General features: G+C 37.8%; 1 protein-coding gene across 1 annotated transcript in view; it reads left to right on the top strand.

The window, feature by feature from the left end:
- The window catches only part of GNAT3 (G protein subunit alpha transducin 3), a 54,676-nt gene extending 36,005 nt beyond the window's left edge, over positions 1-18,671 (top strand). Inside the window, 4 exon segments of the mRNA XM_035020447.1 lie at positions 2,863-2,991; positions 14,857-14,986; positions 15,196-15,349; positions 18,414-18,671. Of these exon segments, the coding sequence (XP_034876338.1) occupies positions 2,863-2,991; positions 14,857-14,986; positions 15,196-15,349; positions 18,414-18,625 (625 nt within the window). The 3' untranslated portion in view covers positions 18,626-18,671.
- Positions 18,672-21,128: the final 2,457 nt, after the last annotated feature.

Raw genomic sequence — 21,128 nt, 5'->3', positions numbered from 1 at the left:
TCTCTCAAATAAATAAATAAAATCTAAAAAAAATAAAATAAAATAAAGCCAAATACAGTATCAGATAGGTACCAAACCCACGTCTATTTCACATGTACTATACACGGCGATGGCCTCTTCCCTCGCTCCCTCCCTCCGTTTTTCTTTCTCCTCGCCCTCTCTCTACCTTTTCCCCTTTTTCCTTTTTTCAGTCAAAATAGGATATTTATTTTTTCAAACCTAGAGCCTCTTCAGGGCGCCTGGTGCAGTCGGTTGACCTTCCGACTCTTGGTTTCGGCTCAGGTCCAGGTCTCCGGGCTCAGGGCGAGATCTCAGGACGGTGAGACCAGCCGGGTCCCGCTCCGAGCTAAGGAGGGGTCTGCTTAGGACTCACTCTCCCCCTGCCTCCGCCTCTGCCCCTCCCCCTTACTCGCCACCGCCTCCCCCTGCCCCTGCCCCCACGCGGGTGTGCATGCACACGCGTCCTCTCACTCTCTCTCAAGTAAATAAATCTAAAAGAAAGAAAGAAAGAAAGAAAGAGAAAAACCCTATGGCCCCTTCAAGTTCAGGCTAACAAAGAGGTGAGTCCTAATGAGAGCAGGGAAGGTAATGTCCGTGGCAACGGGACACCAAACTGCCTTCATCAGCGCTAGCAAACGGAAAGAAAAAGGGCATGACAGTGACAAACAGGGGAAGGATTTTGTTATTAATACTTCATGGTTTACTGATTGAGGCCATCTAATGTGCTATTTAAATTCTACAAGCCTTAAGATTTAACAAAGACTAACAGGAAAAAAATACTATTTTTACATGATTAGAAAAAGAATCAGGTTTATTTATTTATTTACTTATTTTTAACGATTTGAGCTATATGTATTTTGGGCTTATGGCTTAAGTTCTAGACCACAGGCCTGAGCACTCAAATCTTGTGCTTACTGAAAGCAGGCATCTTAAATGCAAATTTGTCACTCTGCTAATGCTTCCGCTTTGCTTGAAATCATTTGTATACGCAAATGAAAGTACATTAAATGTGTCTTTACCAAAGTATTCACTTAGCTATCATTAAAATGAATTTAACCGCTATGTTGACAAGTTTGCTTTTGTTGTTGTTGTTCCCGCCTAAACCACCTGACCAAAAGTAGACTTTACCCTATGTGAAGACTTAGTAGGGAATTCACAAAGGGCCTGACGCCACAAAATAGAAAACAGATAAACTGGAAAAATCTTCTAATATTTTCTTCTGATAGATCTGTATCTTTCTCTTGCTTTTAAGAAAAATTCAGCTTTTTTAGAATCAAGCATGGTGATAAATTTTCACATCACACATACATATGTTTCTGAACTATGATCGCCTATTTGTCATTTGGCCAAAATCCCTTTGGGGCATTCACTCCGTTTGTTTCGGCTCAAAAGCAGAAAGATCCTCCAAGAATAAATTATCCATATTGCTGTTGAATTTATTTAAAAAAAAAATGACGACATAGTTTTGCTGTTTAAGGCACTGTGTGAGGTGCTAACACATAACAACTCTTCAACTAAGTCCCTGAAAAATTCAACTTTTGAATAATGTGTAATATTTAGCTGGATTCTACCCCTCGAATTCTGTCGGGATGGAGGTATACCCATCACGATCTTCCTGTTTAGCTACATAATGTAAACTTCATTTAATATAATGGCCAATTTTGTCATAGAAACCTTACCAGACTTTTACTATCTCTAGTTAGCATTTTCACAGAAATAGCCATATTGCTAAGCCACTGAAGCCTTAGTATTGAAAGTCTAGAAGAGCGGTTGTCAAATGTTTTGAAAGCAATGAAATACTTTTAGTTTAAAGACATGATTTGGTTTCAAGAAGGAGGCAAAGAGCAGTTCCTTTCCTCTCATCTAACAGACTCTAATAGAGCACATAGTTTACTCAGACCTATTCCTCCTTCTCAGGACCCCTAGATCCTGTGGGGAAAAAGAGGGCAGTATTCAGCTTGGTAACGGTAGGGTTTTTAAATATGTCCTCCAGGAAAGAGTTAAGGACACTGACACATGGGTGGAAGAGAAGAGTAGTAGAGTGGGTGTAATGTCTAAGTTCAGCCTTCTGTCCCCTGGATGGGTCACCAATGTCATGAGTTAGTTCCATTGTGAACCAGCAAGAAAGTCAAAAGTTTTTTGTTGTTTTTTTTTTTTTTTTAAATATTTTATTTATTTATTTGAGAGAGAGAGAATGAGAGAGAGCAAGCACATGAGAGGGGGGAGGGTCAGAGGGAGAAGCAGACTCCCTGCCAAGCAGGAGCCCGATGCAGGACTCGATCCAGGGACTCCAGGATCATGACCTGAGCCGAAGGCAGTCGCTTAACCAACTGAGCCACCCAGGTGCCCCTGTTGTTTTCTTTTTTTAACTGCATTAACTGTATATAATCATGGCACTTAACACAAATGATCCAGAGCTCTAAGCTAGACAATCTGTGGAGAACAACATTATTGCCACCAATTACTCTCTTAAAATTCAAAGTGCCTAAATTCAAACCACAGCATTTTTAGGATAGTCTAGTGCCTAGCATTACATGATAGCATTTTTTTTTTTTGGATGATCAAAACCCAAAAATAGAACTTTTCTCTGAAATATATCCATACACCATCAATTCTGTTACATACACCTCATAAAATACAGGCTCAGGCAGCATCAATCTAGCAATCTGTATAAGAGGCCTCCATGGGTCAGCTGCCCTCTGCCACAACCAGCCACCAAGCTCTGATGAGCAGAATTTAAAAAGCACCAGTCTGGAGCTTAGTAATTTTAATGGACCTTGAAGTAAAGCTTCATTTGTACCGACTCCTGGTCTGTTCAAACAAAAATTTAAAAAATGTATGCTATTTTTGTTGTTTTATTAGCTATCTGAATGATGTCGACAGAATCACAGCTCCTGGGTATGTCCCAAATGAGCAAGATGTGCTGCATTCTCGAGTGAAAACAACCGAAATCATTGAAACTCAATTCTCCTTTAAAGACTTGCATTTCAGGTATGCACCGTGTTTTTCTAACCATCAACAAAAATATTCAATATTTTTTCACAGAGAAAGGTCTAACCCAGGTTCGAGCCAAGTGAGCGCTTGGGCATCCTTCCCAGGCCTGGTTTGCTTTCGCTACCACCTGCTCTTACTGCCTTCCTGTGACCCTACACCTACCCTACAGTCTAAGCTCCATCCCTCCCTCCAAGAAACATGCCTTGTCTTCACTAGGTGAGTGCTTGAGTTCATTTTCCTCTAGAAACTGATATCCTACTTTGAAAAAAAAGAAGAGAGAGAAAAAGAAAGGTGCCAGAGAGAGTATGTCCTTTGCCATCCAATCTCCCATTTGCCTGAAATATTCTTATTCATTTCCTTAATTTAAAAAATGCAAATAATTGAGAGAACTATTGGAATGTGATGCTATTTACTGAAATAACAAGACCTATTTTATAAGCATGGTTTGGGTATGAAAATGAGTCCACTATTTTTATTGCCGTCACATTATCAAGACCTTTCTAGAAATGCTATTGCAAAACCACTCATCTACTACACCAAGAAATGGAAATCCAAACCGTAGTTGTTTTAAAATGTCACGACACTTAAGTGCCTCTCCCTGTGGATTGTGGATAAGATGGATTATTAAACATCAAAACCAGGTTCCAGATGTACCACTTAATAAATGAAAAAATTAATTAAAAATGCAATTAATAAACTCATTCATGTATGCAAACTGGGAATATTTTTTAAAAGTAGAAAAACCGAACAGAAGTGACATGAATTATCTGTATCCATTTGTGAAGCAAAACTTACTTCAGTGGGATAAAAGCTTTAAAAATTTTTTTATTATTGTGGCACCTGGGTGGCTCAGTCGTTAAGCATCTGCCTTCGGCTCAGGTCGTGATCCCAGGGTCCTGGGATCGAGCCCCGCATCGGGCTCCCTGCTCAGCGGGAAGCCTGCTTCTCCCTCTCCCACTCCCCCTGCTTGTGTTCCTGCTGTCGCTATCTCTTTCTCTGTCAAATAAATAAATATAATGTTAAAAACAAAAAAAAAATTATTATTAACATTGGTGAGACAGAATATCTAACTAGAATAGATGTTATATAGATAGCCAGTATTTTTCCAAGTTAATATCAAAGAAAGCTCTTCAAAATTTACACCTGAATTTCAGGTCCACAAATAGTGAATTTTCTGACAGATGAGTCAAAGATCAAACCAGGATAAAGAGACTGCCAAGATTTAGATCGACATCTACTTTTGGCAGATGTAAGCAGTTTGTCTTCAGTCCTGTCATGGCTGCTGTACAATTCCTCTGGCAACTACTTTCTCTAGACTCCTTGTTTTCGATCCAGTTTCTAAGGTTTTCCTATGGGAATCCAAGTCCAATTCCTTGGACCGTTTGCCCCTCCTAAGCCTGTCAAAGCATTACACAAGTTAATGGAATTTTCTAGAGTTTAGACTGGATCATGAACCAGTTATGAAAATTACTATCACATACTGAATACCTAGAAGTTTACAACTCCAGTCAGTCTATGCAACACCAATTTAGTATCTTCTCTGAAATAGTCACTATCATAAATTATCTGCTGTATATATCTGTTCCTTGAACATTCCAAACCTTAGTGCCTTTGTACTTGCTGTTCTCTTTGCCTAAAATGCTCTGACCCTGGATCTCTGCAAGGACTGGCTCCTTGTTATCATTGAGTTCCGAAATGAGATGCTGTCTCCTCATGGAGCCTTGATCATTCTGTCTGCCATCCCTGCATATACTTGTCACTACTATACCCACTAGTGTGCTGGTAAACATATCAGTAGGCTCTCTGGGACAGGGGGAGAAGGAAAGCCCGATGTGTAGCCCCTGCAGCTTCCCTTGGTATAAAAATACCTTAACAATGGCTAATTGCAACCTAGCAATGTGAGGTCACTAAGGGCGGTACCAGGAAGAAACACAAACAGCTCTCACTTGCCATACCAATGTGAGCCAATGCCTTCAAGGATTGAAATACCACACTATTTTGTTCTTTAAAAAAAAAAAAATCCTTACTAATATGTGCAATCGACTTCTTCATTTGTTTGCTCTTTGGTTTCTGTTTCTGTCTCATATGCTCTGAGCTCCCGGAGGGTAGGGGCCATGTCTTCCCAGTACCATCTCATGTGATTATCATGGTGACTATCACAGAGTAGGCTTACAGTCAGTTCTTGCCGGATGAATAAATGTGCTATGCCAATCACTGTATGGACCCTATTTGTACACACCCCTTGTAACATGTTGAACTGAGCAATGCTGCCCTTATGTTGGACCAAGAGTCCAAAAAAAAAAAAAAAAAAAAATGAAGGCTAAAATAAGGTAAAAGATTTCCCCACGATCATACATAGAAGTGCTAGAAATGTGAATAGAACACATCTTTCTAACTTCCAAGCCCACACTTCTTACACTGCATATCTCTGTGCGCTACGAGGTAAATTGGAGCAGAAACCGTTCTTTCTTCCACTGAGTAAAGGCTCCTTCCAATGTTGTTGGTCCTCCGTAACTCCCTTCAGAGAGAAGAGGGAACAGGGAATAAAACGACAGCCTGTTGGGGAGCTATCTCTGAGTTGACAGGCTCTGGTACCTTCACACGTCTGTGCTTCTGAAACCAAGGGACAGGACGACTACCAATGAGCACCCAAAACCTCAGAAAGTCACATTCATTTCCTGGAACATCTATTTCTCTCAGTACCAAATAATAGTCATAAAATTTTAAAAATTATATTCTGAGTAGAATACCATATTTGCATTAATTTTTAAAAAATAAAACATCATTTTAAAGATATATGACCTCATGATAGGCCTCTTCAGATTATACCTCTAAACTCCCATTCGTGCATCATCATTTTCCTGTCCTTTTGCAGTTCTGTGGTTTGTGAGACTGTCTGAGTCCTACAGGTAGGTGAGTGCCTACGCTGCTTTCATATCTCACTGGCCCTTACGAAGGAGTAGGAAAGGTCCTGTTAGATTCTCTAGGACAGCATCAGTGCTGAAAATGGAAGGTGTTTGTGAACTGGATTGTAAAGCCAAGTTAGGACTTCTTTTGACCCAACATTCTCTATACTACCCAACTACTACCTCTTTGCCATTCATTAAAACAGGTTTTTAACTCTTTTAATAGGTTCTGTATTTCCTCCCACTCAAGAGGGTTTGTTAACAAAAGGCATCTTCTATAAAGAAATGGAGAATATTAATTACTCAAATGCAGGGAGTTTCTCTAAACACAAGTATTTAAACAATGAAATTTTGAAAATATTTAGGTTTTACTACAAAATATAAAAAAGGCAACTCTTCTTCTTTCTTAAGGAACTATTTAAAATCACTTAATTACATTTTTAAGTTTGATCACAGCAACTGAGATATATTAATCCCTTAATAAATTCCCACAGTTAAATAACTTTTTTTTTTTGAAGGGTTGAATAGGATTATCTAAAAGTGCACACAGGCTTTTGTAGTGTAAAATTCGGTAGTATTTCAAAGTAGAAAGTATAAAAATAAGATACCTTCCAACTTCATTTCAGTAAGTGCCCAGGTATTAAAATATATTGCATTAGCATTGATTTGTATTCACATAGCGTACATCATCCTATGATTATTTAAAACTAAAGATTTAATTTGCATATTAAATTAGAGAACTCTAGAATTTTAAACAGGAACATCAAAATGAAAAATTCTCTCTGCCAATATACTGTATCATCTTCCTGTATCACCTAATTTAATCGAAATTACCTTAGAGTTCTTATCAAACCAGAACTCCAACAGTCAAACATAAAAGAAATCATTTTTACAGATGTGAAAGTACTATGTAAATGGAAAACACAAGTGTGAGTTCTTTTATTTGTTATAAAATAATTCCTCAGGACAAAGAACTTAAAGATTTACAAGACTTATCAATTATAGAGAAGTCACTTTTTTCCTAATTGTTCCACAATTAAAAAGAGAACTGAAAGGACATAAAACTATGTGGAAGTCAAAGAAGAGAAGTCAGCAGCTATTACAATGTGGAGCTTTAGGTTTTGTAAATTCAACATAACTCTTCTCAACAACATTTGAGTGGATCTATGATATGACATAAATTATAATTTTCTTGAATTTTAAATTGATCATGTGCACTGGGTTCCTTTTTGTGGGGGTATTAGCTTAGGAGTGAGTCTGATTGTCTACCCAGCTGCTAGATCCCAAGTTAGCATTGTCATTATCTATTAAATCTCGCAGAGCAATAACTCATATATAACTATCTGTTTCAGGTATGTTCATGGTCAATATTATCCAAACAGTAAGCTTTATAACATGTCTAATTTATTCTAGTAATATATTTTAGTGATTTTATGAATTATGTTATTCAATAATTAGAGGATTATCTAGTGGGCATTTTAAGTTCCGAACAGACACACACACATTGGTAGAAAGTACATCATGTTATTAACAACTATGAGCATTTAGAGACCTGACTTTTTTATGGTTTTAAGTCCTTTTGATTCTGTTTTTTATTTTTTATTTTTTATTTTTTTATTTTTTTATTTTTTTTAAAGATTTTATTTATTTATTTGAGACAGAGAGAATGAGAGAGAGAGAGCACATGAGAGGGGGGAGGGTCAGAGGCAGAAGCAGGCTCCCTGCCGAGCAGGGAGCCCGATGCGGGACTCGATCCAGGGACTCCAGGATCATGACCTGAGCCAAAGGCAGTCTCTTAACCAACTGAGCCACCCAGGCGCCCCTTGATTCCGTTTTTTAATCACAAGCAATTGAGGGATCTAGAATGATCTCTGTGCATATCTCTTTTGTCTGAAAATATTTACCCTGATCTATTTTCAGAACTTGGCACAAGGGAAAGACTTGGTTAGGCCACTTTGTTATGTCTGTATAGTGATGACACAGATTTATATGGCCATCTTAAGAAGTTATGCCAATTCTGATACAACCAATTATCTTGGAACAACTCCACTCAACATAATAATTTAAAATAAATTCCAACTCAGATTAGGTCTGCTTTTTCTGTGGTCAAATATATAGATGTCAGAAATTGTGTTTTTTTTTTTTTCCAAGAGAAGTCATATACTTAGAAGAAGAGCAAAGACTTCTAACAAATTAGCTGCAGTAGCATTAGTAATTTTTGGCTATCCTAGATTAGGTAATAATTTTCTAAGCACTACAAAGTACAGATTACTTCATTATAATCTATTCTAATACTAAGTGTGAATAATGTGGTGTGGTTAAATATTTAGCCAACTGTTTGACATAAAGCCATAAAACTCAACAGCTTCCTCAGTTGTTTAAAATAGACTACACAACTCAACTGCTGAATATAAAGCCATAAAACCTTGATGACTTGCCCTATGTCAATGCTATAGGTAGTTTAACAAATAATCAATGTACAATGGTCACTTAAAAGTCTTGCCTGTGGATTTTTAGCTGTATTGTACAGCTCAGGCATTTAAAACCTTTTTTTTTTAAATTTAAGAATTCTAACTGAAATATCAGACTTAATAAGGAAATATGTATTACCAAACAAATAAATAAGTAAAACAAAACTTCTTCACACAAAAATGAGAACTGCACGTTCCATTCACTATCATGAAGACTCTGGTTACTTTCACTCCTCAGGGAATCAAGGGGACTCAATCTGTATCACATGTAAGTTTATCTCATTAATTGTTCCTGTAGATTTGACCAATCCAAATGTTCAGTCAGTGAGAATGCATGTTTTTCTTGGATTTCTCCTTCTGTTTTTCACAAAATGGTCATGATGGAATATACATGTATTCACATTCATGTATATTCTGATATACTTTTTTTTTTTTTTTTAGATTTTATTTATTTGACAGAGAGAGACACAGCGAAGAGAGGGAACACAAGCAGGGGGAGTAGGAGAGGGAGAAGCAGGCTTCCCGCCGAGCAGGGAGCCCGATGCGGGGCTCGATCCCAGGACCCTGGGATCATGACCTGAGCCGAAGGCAGATGCTTAACGACTGAGTCACCCAGGCACCCCTATTCTGATATATTTCTGTACTCATATATCCTTACATATTTTTTTAGATAGATATTTCTTATTCAATAATTTAAGTAAAGGCTTCTACTTTGGGAATCTCTAAATTGTTTCAATAGGCTTTAATGCTTTACACCTCTAAAGTAAGTCGCAAGTTAAAATTTAGAGGAAGAGCTAAAAATGAGGAGAGACGTATGAAAAGAAATTACTACAATAGCAGCAAAACAACACGTAACTTCTTAGGGCTAACATAATATCCAGTAGACTCAGTATGAAAGCAAAACTCCAGCTGTTGTTCTGATTTGCTAATGAACATTTAAATTCTGTAATGGCAGATGGCATGTTCTATGCTCCCTGGACCTTTGTCTCTAACATCAACCTGAGCACATGCACAGAGACACGCACCAGTGTTGATCAAGTGAGTCATAAAATGAGAGGGTAATTAGCATGCCATCTAAGACTTTTGAAAGACATTTTTATCAATATGACAAAACCCTCAGAGGACAAATCTTTGTCTTCCCTTCCTCAGGAGAAAGCTAAGCCTATTAAAACACGTTTACTGAAGGCTGCATGATACATTAAAAGAACAGTGGTCTACGGGTCATATTACACATTATACCCCTCAAGAACTGTATATATTTACCTGAAGAGGAGAATAGCTACCCTTACACAAAGGTGTTAATGTCAACAGTAGGCTGTGAAGAAGCTGAATGATCAGAAAACATCAGGAGAGAGCCAGCGAGTTTGCTGGGCTTGCTCTGAATTTCATCTCAAAAGATTTTTCAAACATTCTATTTCTTGGGAAAGTCATTTGAGATCATTACATTGTAGAAAAGAAAAACATAGAAAGTACATGAAGTTTCTGTTTTTCCCTTTTCCTGGGGAGTTTAAATTCCCCCCCAGAGTTCATAAACTGGTGATATCCATATCTTGATAATTCTTATTACTGTTTTCATTGCAAGGGACTCCCTGCAATTTTTTTTCTGATTTAAAAACTATTAACATGAGAGCAATAAGGTTATCCTCTTTGAGATAAAATATTTGATCACTGTGCCAGGAATCTGAGCAGTTCTACTAGTAGAATATCCTCAGATTTGTAAGTTTTGAATATAATCTAATTGAAAATATAGAAGTAATTAAAAAAAAAGAAATCATCAGATAGATGGAGATAGCTTATTTAGCTGGCCATAAAAGCAAAGAAAAAAAGACTCAAAAAGAAATGTTAGTTAGACAAACCCACGTCCCATTTATCTGGTGGAGAAAACTTAACCAAGGTGTCCTGGAGTTTGGTTCCTACAGCAATATCATTTCTACCGTAGAAATTCATTATCAGGCTCTCAGCACTGACATTCTATTCATCCAGCAACTTTTCTCCTCATTCTGTTCACTCTCCATTGTGGGATGCCCATGATGGAAGCAAACCCTGAAGAGAGGACTAGAACAAAAGAGAAAACAAGAATTATGGAGATACTTGCATATCCAAATCTAGTGGGTGGAGACACAGCAGGTGGTTTTAGTTTGAAAAGCTTACCAGGAGTTTAAACCTACTGATGCATATTCAATCCTCAACACGCCAAAATCCACAAGTTGATGTATTTTTGTTCAATCACAGTATCACATTTCTTTGCCAACAAATGATCCATCATATATTTGTCTATGACCAAATGGAGAATATACACAACACCTAGAATCCTGACAGTCTGTACTATCACCATTAAAATCATGGAACAAAACACCTGGGAAGGGGAGAATTTTACATTTTTGCCCAGTTTGACAACATATAGAACTACTGTCTGACCCTAAGGGAAAAAGGACAGACTACAGCGAAGGTAATTCCAGCCAACTGGCAAGAGTTTAAGAGTTTTAAAGCTAACTGTGGACACTAGGTATTAACTGAGGAACTCTGGTCTAAATAAACAAATTTATACTTGATGAGCTTCACAACAAAGCTTCACAATCATACCCACAGAACCTATCTCGGTGCCTGATACATAATAGCCTCCACAAATATGACTTGAATTAATAAGCTGTGGCCTAGTTGCTTTAACATTTCATATGAAAAATAGAAATAATAATTGTGGGGTGCCTGGGTGGCTCAGTTGATTAAGTGACTGCCTTCGGCTCAGGTCATGATCCTAGAGTCCCGGGATCGAGTCCCACATCGGGCTCCCTGCTCGGCAGGGAGTCTGCTTCTCCCTCCGACTCTCCTCCCTCTCATGCTCTCTCTCCCTCTAATAAATTAAAAAAATAAAATAAAATAAAAAGAAATAATAATTGTATCTACCTTATGAGTTTATTATAGTTTAAAATTTGAGTCAATTGTTGTAGATTGCTCACATGCCTGGCAAATAAACTCTCATTAGGCATGTTAAATTAAGATTAAGACATTACAATTGGTGGGAAGGAGGAAATAAAAGTCATGATCTAAATTATTTCCATGTGTACTACATTTTATAATTTCAACAAAACTATAGATAAAATGATTTTTCAAATTCTGAAAAAAAACTACTTTTATAGATCAACAAATTATTTGACTAAAATTTAAAGGTCTGACTGCATATTAATTATCTTTGCTTCCATACGAGTGTTGACTCATTTTTAAAAATTAAATGTGTTGGTTGGTTTACACATAATATAAACATGAAGTCAAAATTTTGTCCTCTTCCTCTGTTTATATTACAAGTCTGATATTGCAGAAGGTTTGGTATTAGCAACATCTATAATAGTGTTTATTGACACTGGATTTAAATTTCCAAAGCACCCAACTACTGAACTCTTCAACATTATCTTGAACATTGTAAGCATCTCTTCTTTCAATCTACTACTGAAATCTTTTTGCATTGGTTAGTGTGTGTGTGTGTGTGTGTGTGTGTGTGTGTAGATTTGAGGAACTCAGTTCTATATGTCTGTTCTCTGCCTGGCTCACACATCAAGTGTAAAGTAGAATGTACTCTACAATGTATTCTACTTTTGATTATCTTCAACAAGTCAGCTGATCGGCATTTATTACCCCAGGTACAGTTATTGCCTTTGAAATCTCTGTACAGCTTGGATGTTTCTCGGTAATTAACATGTTGTGGTTAAGCTATTATGAAAGCCCCATAATTTTGTTTTCTGCCTCTAGTCTCTTCCTTATCAAATCTATCTTATGGACTCAGATCAAAGTGACCTAACATAACAACAAGCAAACAAACAATGTTAATTCCCTGCCCCCAAATCTCCCATAGCTCCCCCACTGATTGCAATATAAATGTCATCTTCTTGTGTAATACAAAAGATCCAGTTAATCTATTTCAGGGCTAACATGTCAGGTTTACTCTTGTCTGCTCAAATCCTTTGCTCTTCCTGTTTCCTCCACTGCCTCTACCTGGAACGTTTCCCCAGACATTTGCTTGGCTTAATCCTTCAACTCCTTAAATTTTTAATTAGCAGTTTCCAGTTAGTTTAGTTCAAATTATGGCCCACCCCAACACTCCCTCTATCTATATCCTAAGTCTGTTCACAAACACACACACACACACACACACACACGCCCCACCATCACTGCCACCACCATCCCCACATAGATTAGAAACTTCTTGAGGTTGAATCTCTTAATGCCTGGCATGATCAATAAATATTCATTGAATAAATGAATAATTATCAGGCCATTTATCTCGATGGTTTTAGCTAAGTTTTCACGTTCCTGAAAATATAAATTCTGTGCTTATCCCAGACATGCCATGTTCTCTCTTTCCTTGATAACTGACATGTGCACTTGATATCAAACTCCCCCCCCGGTCCCATTAATACTATTCTATAAAGCAATCCTTTATAGGAAAGAAAGTGATGTGAGAGAAAGTAAATGGCGATGGGGAGAGACACAATTCACATGGAGGCTGAAGGCGGCTTTCTTGTGGAGGAGACACTGACTGTAAGACCTGTGAGGTGAGAATGAGGCAGGGTCATGTCATGAAGAAAGGAATCATGTCACCTGGGAAGGAGACGGGCTGTGCCAAAGTCCTGAAGCAGCAGAAAGTTAGGTTTATACCAAAGGAGTTTCTAGAGTAGCCTTGTGATCTCACTGTCTTAAAGAAGAAAGTGGTATGAATTAAGCTGGGAAAAGTAAGCAGGAACCAAAATCTCCAGAGCTTTAGGGGTCATCAGACCAGCCTGTGTGTTGTCCTATGGCTGAGAAGCCTGCAGGAAGTTGCAGAACTCTGGCCGTGGCCGTGCTGAGAAATGTTGGTGGCTGGGACAAGAGAAGGGGCCTTGGAGAGAAGTGGATGAATTGGGAACTGCATTTTGCATGGGTGTTATATGGAGGGTAAGGGAAAGGAAGGTCTTTTTTTTTTTTTTAAGATTTTTTTTATTTATTTATTTGAGAGAGAGAGAATGAGAGACAGAGAGCACAAGAGGGAAGAGGGTCAGAGGGAGAAGCAGACCCCCCGCTGAGCAGGGAGCCCGATGCGGGACTCGATCCAGGGACTCCAGGATCACGACCTGAGCCGAAGGCAGCCGCTTAACCAACTGAGCCACCCAGGCGCCCCGGGAAAGGAAGGTCTTAAGAATAGCTCCTTGTGGGGCGTCTGGGTGGCTCAGCCATTAAGCGTCTGCCTTCGGCTCAGGTCATGATCCCAGGGTGCTGGGATTGAGCCCTGCATCAGGCTCCTTGCTCAGCGGGAAGCCTGCTTTTCCCTCTCCCATTCCCCCTGCTGTGTTCCCTTTCTTTGCTGTGTCTCTCTCTGTCAAATAAATAAATAAATCCTTTAAAAAAAAAAAAAAAAGAATAGCTCCTCGTTTCTTTACTGAGTTACTAGGTCCATGATGGGGACATTTACCAAAATACTAGCACTGGAGGAGAGCCACATTTTCAAACACCTCCTCTGAGGAAGTTCCAAGATGACTCAGGCTGATTTAGGTTTTCCTCTGGGCTCACATTTTACCTTGTAAATGAGTATTAGGATACTCATTATATAGTGCTGGGCACCGGGATGGCTCAGTCAGTTAAGTGTCCGACGGTTGATTTCGGCTGGGGTCATGATCTCAGGGTCATGGGATCGAGCCCCCTGTCAGACTCCGCACTGGGCAAGGAGTCTGCTTGAGATTCCCTCTCCCTCTGCCCCTCCCCTCGCTTTCTCTCTCTCCCTCTCTCTCTCAAATAAATACAATCTTTAAAATAAAAGATTATTTATCATATAATCCTATAATAACATTCTGGTTTTCTCTCTCCGAGACAACAGGCTCTTTGAAGATAGTGACCGTATCTTTTCATCTTTCTGTTGGTAGGCCTAACACAGTGTCTCGCACAAAAAATGCAAACAATAATTGAATGAATGAATGAATGAATGAATGAATGTAGGAAGAACTAAGAGAAGAAGCAAGAATCATAGTATTACAACTATGTTAGCTTCCAATCTTTTTGTAGGTTCTGTTCATTTAAGACTATGCATAGACTTTTTTTAATTTTCGTTCCTGTACAGTTCACATGCAGTGTTCTATTAGTTTTAGGTGTACAACATAGCGATGTAATACTTCCACACTCTGCATAGACTTTGATCAAAAATCTCTCAAGTCCAGTAAATATCTTACTAAAACTGTAAACTGCTAAAAACTGCCCAGTCCCTCAAAGTCAGTATGCGATTTTATCTAGCGTGCATGGATACAAAAAAAAAAAAAAGAAGAAGAAAGAAAAAAAGATGACCTTTTTTTTCTGTAGTCCTTGAGCTGCAAATTGGTCAAATAAAATATTTTATAATCAATGAAAACGAAAGACTATCTTTTAAAGATATGAGAGCGTTTGTTTATAGTTCTAAATGTTAATATTAATGTAACTTTCGGTGGGTATTTCTGAGACTTGTTATCCTGTTTTTATTTTTTTTAAAGAATGTTCGATGTAGGAGGACAGAGATCTGAGAGAAAGAAATGGATTCACTGCTTTGAAGGTGTTACATGTATTATATTTTGTGCAGCACTCAGTGCCTATGACATGGTCCTGGTGGAAGATGAGGAAGAGGTTAAGTCTCAAAGGAAAATAAAGCCAGGGTAAAACAAACAAACAAACAAAAAACCAAGCATCGGTGCTTCCCAACATGACTACCACATTCCCCAACTCAGGGAAGATCTTCCAAACATAGATGTTACTTCTAGATCCTTGCTTATAATGCCCAATGTTAATATTTTGCCAATAATAATCCTACACATGCTCATCTTTATCCCTAACAGAACAGAATGCACGAGAGCCTTCACTTGCTCAACAGCATCTGTAATCACAAGTACTTTGCAACCATCTCCATTGTCCTGTTTCTCAATAAAAAAGATCTTTTTCAAGAAAAAGTAACCAAAGTGCATCTTAGTGTCTGCTTTCCAGAATACACTGGTAAGATACTTTTTTAATTCCATACAAAACTCTTATATAGACCTCTATTTTCCTGTCTTCATCTTGACAGGTAACATTTATGAAGTTGAGGCTTATGATAATTGCTTGAGTCACATGTATGATCCAAACTGGAAGAAGTCTTGCAGCTAAATAGGAAATGCCTCTCTACACTGTCGGCATTAAAGAAAAGCTCTAATGAAAAAATGGGAGATTAGATGGACCAGCGTTGCTAATCTATGTATTAAACAACACCGCAAACTGTGTTATCTTAAACATTATAAACAATATAATATATTACAAATTGGCATTTTTTTTTTAAAGATTAATTTTATTCAAGAGAGAGGAGAGAACAAGCAGGAGGAGCAGAGAGAGTCCTAAGCAGACTCTGCGCTGAGTGGGGAGTCTGATGCAGGGCCCAGTCTCAAGATCCAGAGATCATGACCTGAGCTGAAACCAAGAGTCAGAGGCCCAGCTGACTGCACCACCCAGCATCCCCCCCAAATTGGCACTTTTTATGTATCTCCTGATGAAACTTTATAAAGCAGTTGTTTCTCAAAGTCTGAATTAAGTTTCCTGAGGGACAGCTTGAATGATTTTTGAGAATAGTGACATTTTCTCTTTCCAGTTTTCATTTTCCAGTTTTCCTAGCTCCTAGAATGTTAGTGCTGATCCTGCTAATGACTATAAATGTCAGGTTCTATAAGTGGGTTTTTTTTCCTTCAGAGACACTTTTTTTTTTAATATAGCTACATGCTCTGTTAATGAAACTATGTGTAAGATGGAAATACTTATGAATTAAACGACAAATAGGGGTGCCTGGGTGGCTCAGTCGGTTAAGCATCTGCCTTTGGCTCAGGTCATGATCTCTAGGTCCTGGGATGGAGCCCCTTGTCAGGCCCCCTGCTCCGTGGGGGATTTGCTTCTCCCTCTCCCTCTGCCCCTCCCCCCCCATGTGCACTCTTGCTCTCTCAAAGAAATAAAATCTTCTAAAAAAATAAAAATTAATTTAAAAAAGCACAAATAGAAGCCCAATTCCACCACTTTGTTTCATGGGTAGCCCAGATGTTACTATAAGCATGGCATTCTGTCATAGTAGCTATTTATGCTAATCTAAAACTAGTGCTTCTATCTTTCTTCTAGCTTTGTAAATATTAATTATGTGTTAACACATTTATCATGTGATTAAATATAATCATGATTCCATGTTGATTTTTACAAACTAAATATAGATTCAATAAAGCTCTGTATATTTTCTTCTAACTAATAGGCTTTAATTCTTAGAGCAGTTTTTCATTTACAGGACAAATGAATGGAAAAGGCAGAGTTCTCACCTACTCCCTCTCTGGTCAGCTTCCCATTTCCCTTACTATTCACATTTTGCATTGATGTGGTATATTTGTGACAATTGACTAACAGGTATTGATATGTTATGACTAAAGTCCATAGTTTACTAGGGGCACTCTGAGTCATGCAGTTCTGTGTGCTTTGCAAATTCATGTCACGTCCCTACCATTATAATAACATACAGAATAGTTCCACTGCCATAAAAATCATCTGTGTTCCACTATAAATCTATGCTTTACCTCTCCCATCCAACTTGTGGCAACCTCTGATCTTTTTTACAGTTGTGCCCTTTCCAGAATGTCACAGAGCTGTAATCCTACAATATATGGCATTTTCTGACAGACAGCTTTCACTTTCCATTATAAAAACTATATGCATTTAAATTTCCTCCATGTCTTTTCATGGGTTGATAGTCCATTTCCTTTTATTGTTAATAATAATTCACTCCAAAAACCAGTTTGTTTAATCTTTCACCTATCGAAAGACATCTTAGTTACTTCCAACTTTTGGCAATTATGAATAAAGCTGCTATAAACATCTATGTTCAGGATTCTATGTACGTGTAAGTTTTTGTGCAAATATCTAGAAGCACATGTGTTGGGCTGTATAGTAAAACTATGTTTAGCTTTGTAAGAAACTGCCCAACCGCCGTCCAAAGTGGCTGTACCATTTTGAGTTCCTGTGGCTCCACATCTTCGCCAGCATTTGGTATTATTAGTGTTTTGGACTTTAGCCACATTACACGGTTTTAAAGATTGTCTCTCATGGAATTTTTCTCCTAGTTACAATAAAGTGAGGAACACAAATTGTATCTCCTTGGAAAATTTTCACGTTGCTGCCCTATCCTATGTTAGGTTCCCTGAAAGTATATTCTGTTATAAAGCCCATCAACATGAATCACTTTTAGCTGCCTTGTGTTTCTTAGCATTCGTATTTTATTTCTGCCTTTTCCCAGTTGATCCGTTGTATGTCCTGCTACAGGGCTAACCATGCCCGAGCCCACCCTTCATCAACTTTCCATTTAGCTCCACTAAAGCATCAGTCAAGAACAGCTCTCTCTGGTTTGACCTATGTCATCTCAACTCCTTCGTTTGGTTAGCAACATAGTCCATAATCTGACCCGTACCATCCATTCTACTTGATTTGCTACAATTCCTCTGCAAAAATCTGTCCTTTCCGTCCAACTAGACTCTCCAAGGTGCACATTTGACTCTCAACCCCACCCTCAAGTCCAGTGATACAGGCCATTCTCACTCCCACTTTTTGGCCTCACTCAGACTGCTTCCTTCTTTCTTCTAACTCCCCGTCAAGATCCAGCTCAAACACCACCTCGTTCTGCGGTCCACTCATCTACAAATGCCATTCTTCTTGTAGTTCATATTAACACACACACACACCCACGTACACAGATAAATGAACAGCCTTTGTCATATACATAGACTTCATTGCTCATTTATGTATATATGTTAGTATTTTTACTGTATTGTGAGTATTTGAGGCAAATGAAGCCCCCACTCAGTGGGGCATGCATGGTTCCCCGCACAAATTTAGTATCGCATAAATCCCAGATAACTGACCATTGCCATCTTGATTTTTCAACACTGAGTGTATCAAATAGCAGCACACAAAGTAAAATCCTAAAACTTAGTGATATTTCTAATTTTATTCCTTTTAAAATGCAATTAACGTTTCTTTTCTTTTCTTTTCTTTTTTTAACAAGGACCAAATACATTTGAAGATGCAGGGAACTACATCAAAAACCAGTTTCTAGACCTGAATTTAAAGAAAGAAGATAAGGAAATTTATTCCCACATGACCTGTGCTACAGATACCCAAGATGTCAAGTTCGTGTTGGATGCAGTTACAGATATAATAATCAAAGAGAATCTAAAAGACTGTGGGCTTGGGCGCCTGGGTGGCTCAGTCGGTTAAGCGACTGTCTTCGGCTCAGGTCATGATCCTGGAGTCCCAGGATCAAGTCCCGCATCGGGCTCCCTGCTTAGCAGGGAGTCTGCTTCTCCCTCTGACCCTCCACCTTCTCATGCTCTCTCTCTATGATTCTCTCTCTCTCATTCTCTCTCTCTCAATAAATAAATAAAAATCTTTAAAAAAATAAAAATAAAAAAAAATAAAAGACTGTGGGCTTTTCTAATCAGTCCTTTTTTTCTTCCACTCTTGCTCATGTACACTTCTCAAGATACAGAAGGAAAGGTGTTGTGCGATGTGTTTAGGTTTAACAGATTAGTGTTCTAAAACAAAAAGTTTTCATACAAAAATTTTACTATATTGTCGGCTCTGTCTGGTTAAGTTTCAATTTCTCTGGGACATTGAGGATGGGGGGTGTCTTTCGTGTCCACAGGTCTGAAAACGTACATTTTGGTAATGTATTGGTACATATTAATGACAGTGAATTTGCTTGGTAGTAAATTTCTGTATTGTGATCTATTTCTAATCATAGAACAACAAAAAATGCAAGGTATCCCGTATTATTTCACTGGCCACATTTTGAGAGACATTTGTTTTCACTGATACGTAACTGTGTCTTTACTATAACGACTATTCATTATTGGTCAATTCCTCCAATCAGTAAGTTGTTAATGAAATGTTCACTAGACATGTACTTGTCGATGAGAAATTCCATATGCAAAAGAAACGCATGCAATTTTATCTGCTACATTTTTCTTAGGGAAAAAAGTCATTCATGCTGAATTTACCCTTAGAATTGGAGATTTTAACAATCTATCTTTTTTGTACCAGCCTAGTAGAAAATGGGACTGTGTGCGGTCAATATATAGGGTAAGGCTGATCAGGCTGAACAACAGTCCTTAATGGAGTACTCATTTCCCACATTTTACTCCAACGTGGCATGGAACATTATTACAACTGATGGTTGAGGGACAATAATTTTAGACCACAAGAGAGAAAAATAATTCCGTTTCTTGGCATTTAGTATGTTTTGGTTTTGTGACTAAGAAGTAGGAAGTAAGAGTTAATAATTAGGAGATTTTGTAGAAGAGAAACATTGAGCTTCTCTATTGGTACCGTAGGGTCCATTCTAAATGTTCGACTGCATGATAATGGTCAAGCCTACTTTATAAAAGCTAATTTGGTGCCTTACAAACAGAAAAGATGTCATTTGCAAACAGAAAAGATGACCTCTCTTTTTTAAAGTATGTACCACTTACAACATATCCTTTTCAAGCAGGTCTCAATATTGTTACTCTCTATCCTAGTAGAAGGTGATACACAGGTCAGAATAGTAGGTCAGTGGATGAGATTTATAACTACCCTGAAAAGAGAGCTAATTAGTGTTTTACAAGCTAAATTAGGAAATCAGAAATTAAGCAATTTGCCAATCTGTAGCTTAGATGGGTTTAGGTAGCTATGTCTCAGGGTCACTTCTTCCTGGTTCTGTAACATTTCCATTCTAAACACTTAGGAATGATCACTATTCAATAAATAGCCTTGACTGGAGTGCTTCTGGCTTTACTTTCAAAATACACAAAGGAGTTATCAACAAATATAATCCAATAAAAATGTGATAGTAAGAAAAATTAATTGGAAATTTCTTTGCAGAATATAAATTATTAAGGAACCTAAGATAGCAAGGACAGAAAAAAGAAAAAACATTTAGTTCAAGAATTCAATAAAATTTTCTGGCTAAGAACCAATATCTATATGACAAAAACCCAACATTTTGCTAGGAGATATTCAAAGCTCAGAGATTCTAAATTAAGATCACAAATGCTATCATTTCATCTTTTGCTTTGTCTTTTTATTTTTTCCCATTCTACTTTAATCTGCTTTTCTCTAACAGTGTGAAGAGAATTTTCCATAATGGAGTTAGATAGTTTGAGAAGTATTACTATTTTATTTGGATTTTGACTTTGTCTTACCCTTAGGATTTCTCTTTTCGGTGTAAATGGTGGGGTCAGAAATGGTTCAATTTGTCTTTTATTTATTTATTTATTTATTTATTTATTTATTTATTTATTTTTAAAGATTTTTATTTATTTTTTAGAGAGCGAGAGAGAAACGCATGAAAGGGGAGAGGGTCAGAGGGAGAAGCAGGCTCCCCTCTGAGCAGGGAGCCCGATGTGGGACTCGATCCCAGGACCCTGGGATCATGACCTGAGCCAGAAGCAGACGCTTAACCGTCTGAGTCACCCAGGCGCCCTCAATTTGTCTTTTAAAAATACGTAACTCATTTCATTATGTGCAAAAATTTGACAAGTATCAATATTTATAAAATACTATTCTCTGAGAAATTAAAAAAATATGTTAAGTGATCAAACTAAAATTAGAGGTTACTTTGGATTACAGGAAAACAAAACAAAACCTATTCCTTCCAACCCAATGATTGGAATTTTAAAAATTCCTTCACAATCACAACAGTTGTTATGCCAAACAATTCATTTTAATTAAAAAGAGAAAT

The sequence above is a fragment of the Mirounga leonina genome, unplaced genomic scaffold (assembly GCF_011800145.1).
Source record: "Mirounga leonina isolate KUSES-001 unplaced genomic scaffold, KU_Mleo_1.0 Mir_174, whole genome shotgun sequence".
NCBI lineage: Eukaryota > Metazoa > Chordata > Mammalia > Carnivora > Phocidae > Mirounga > Mirounga leonina.
Note: the sequence above shows the minus strand (reverse complement) of the source record. Positions and strands in the feature narration are given on the sequence as shown.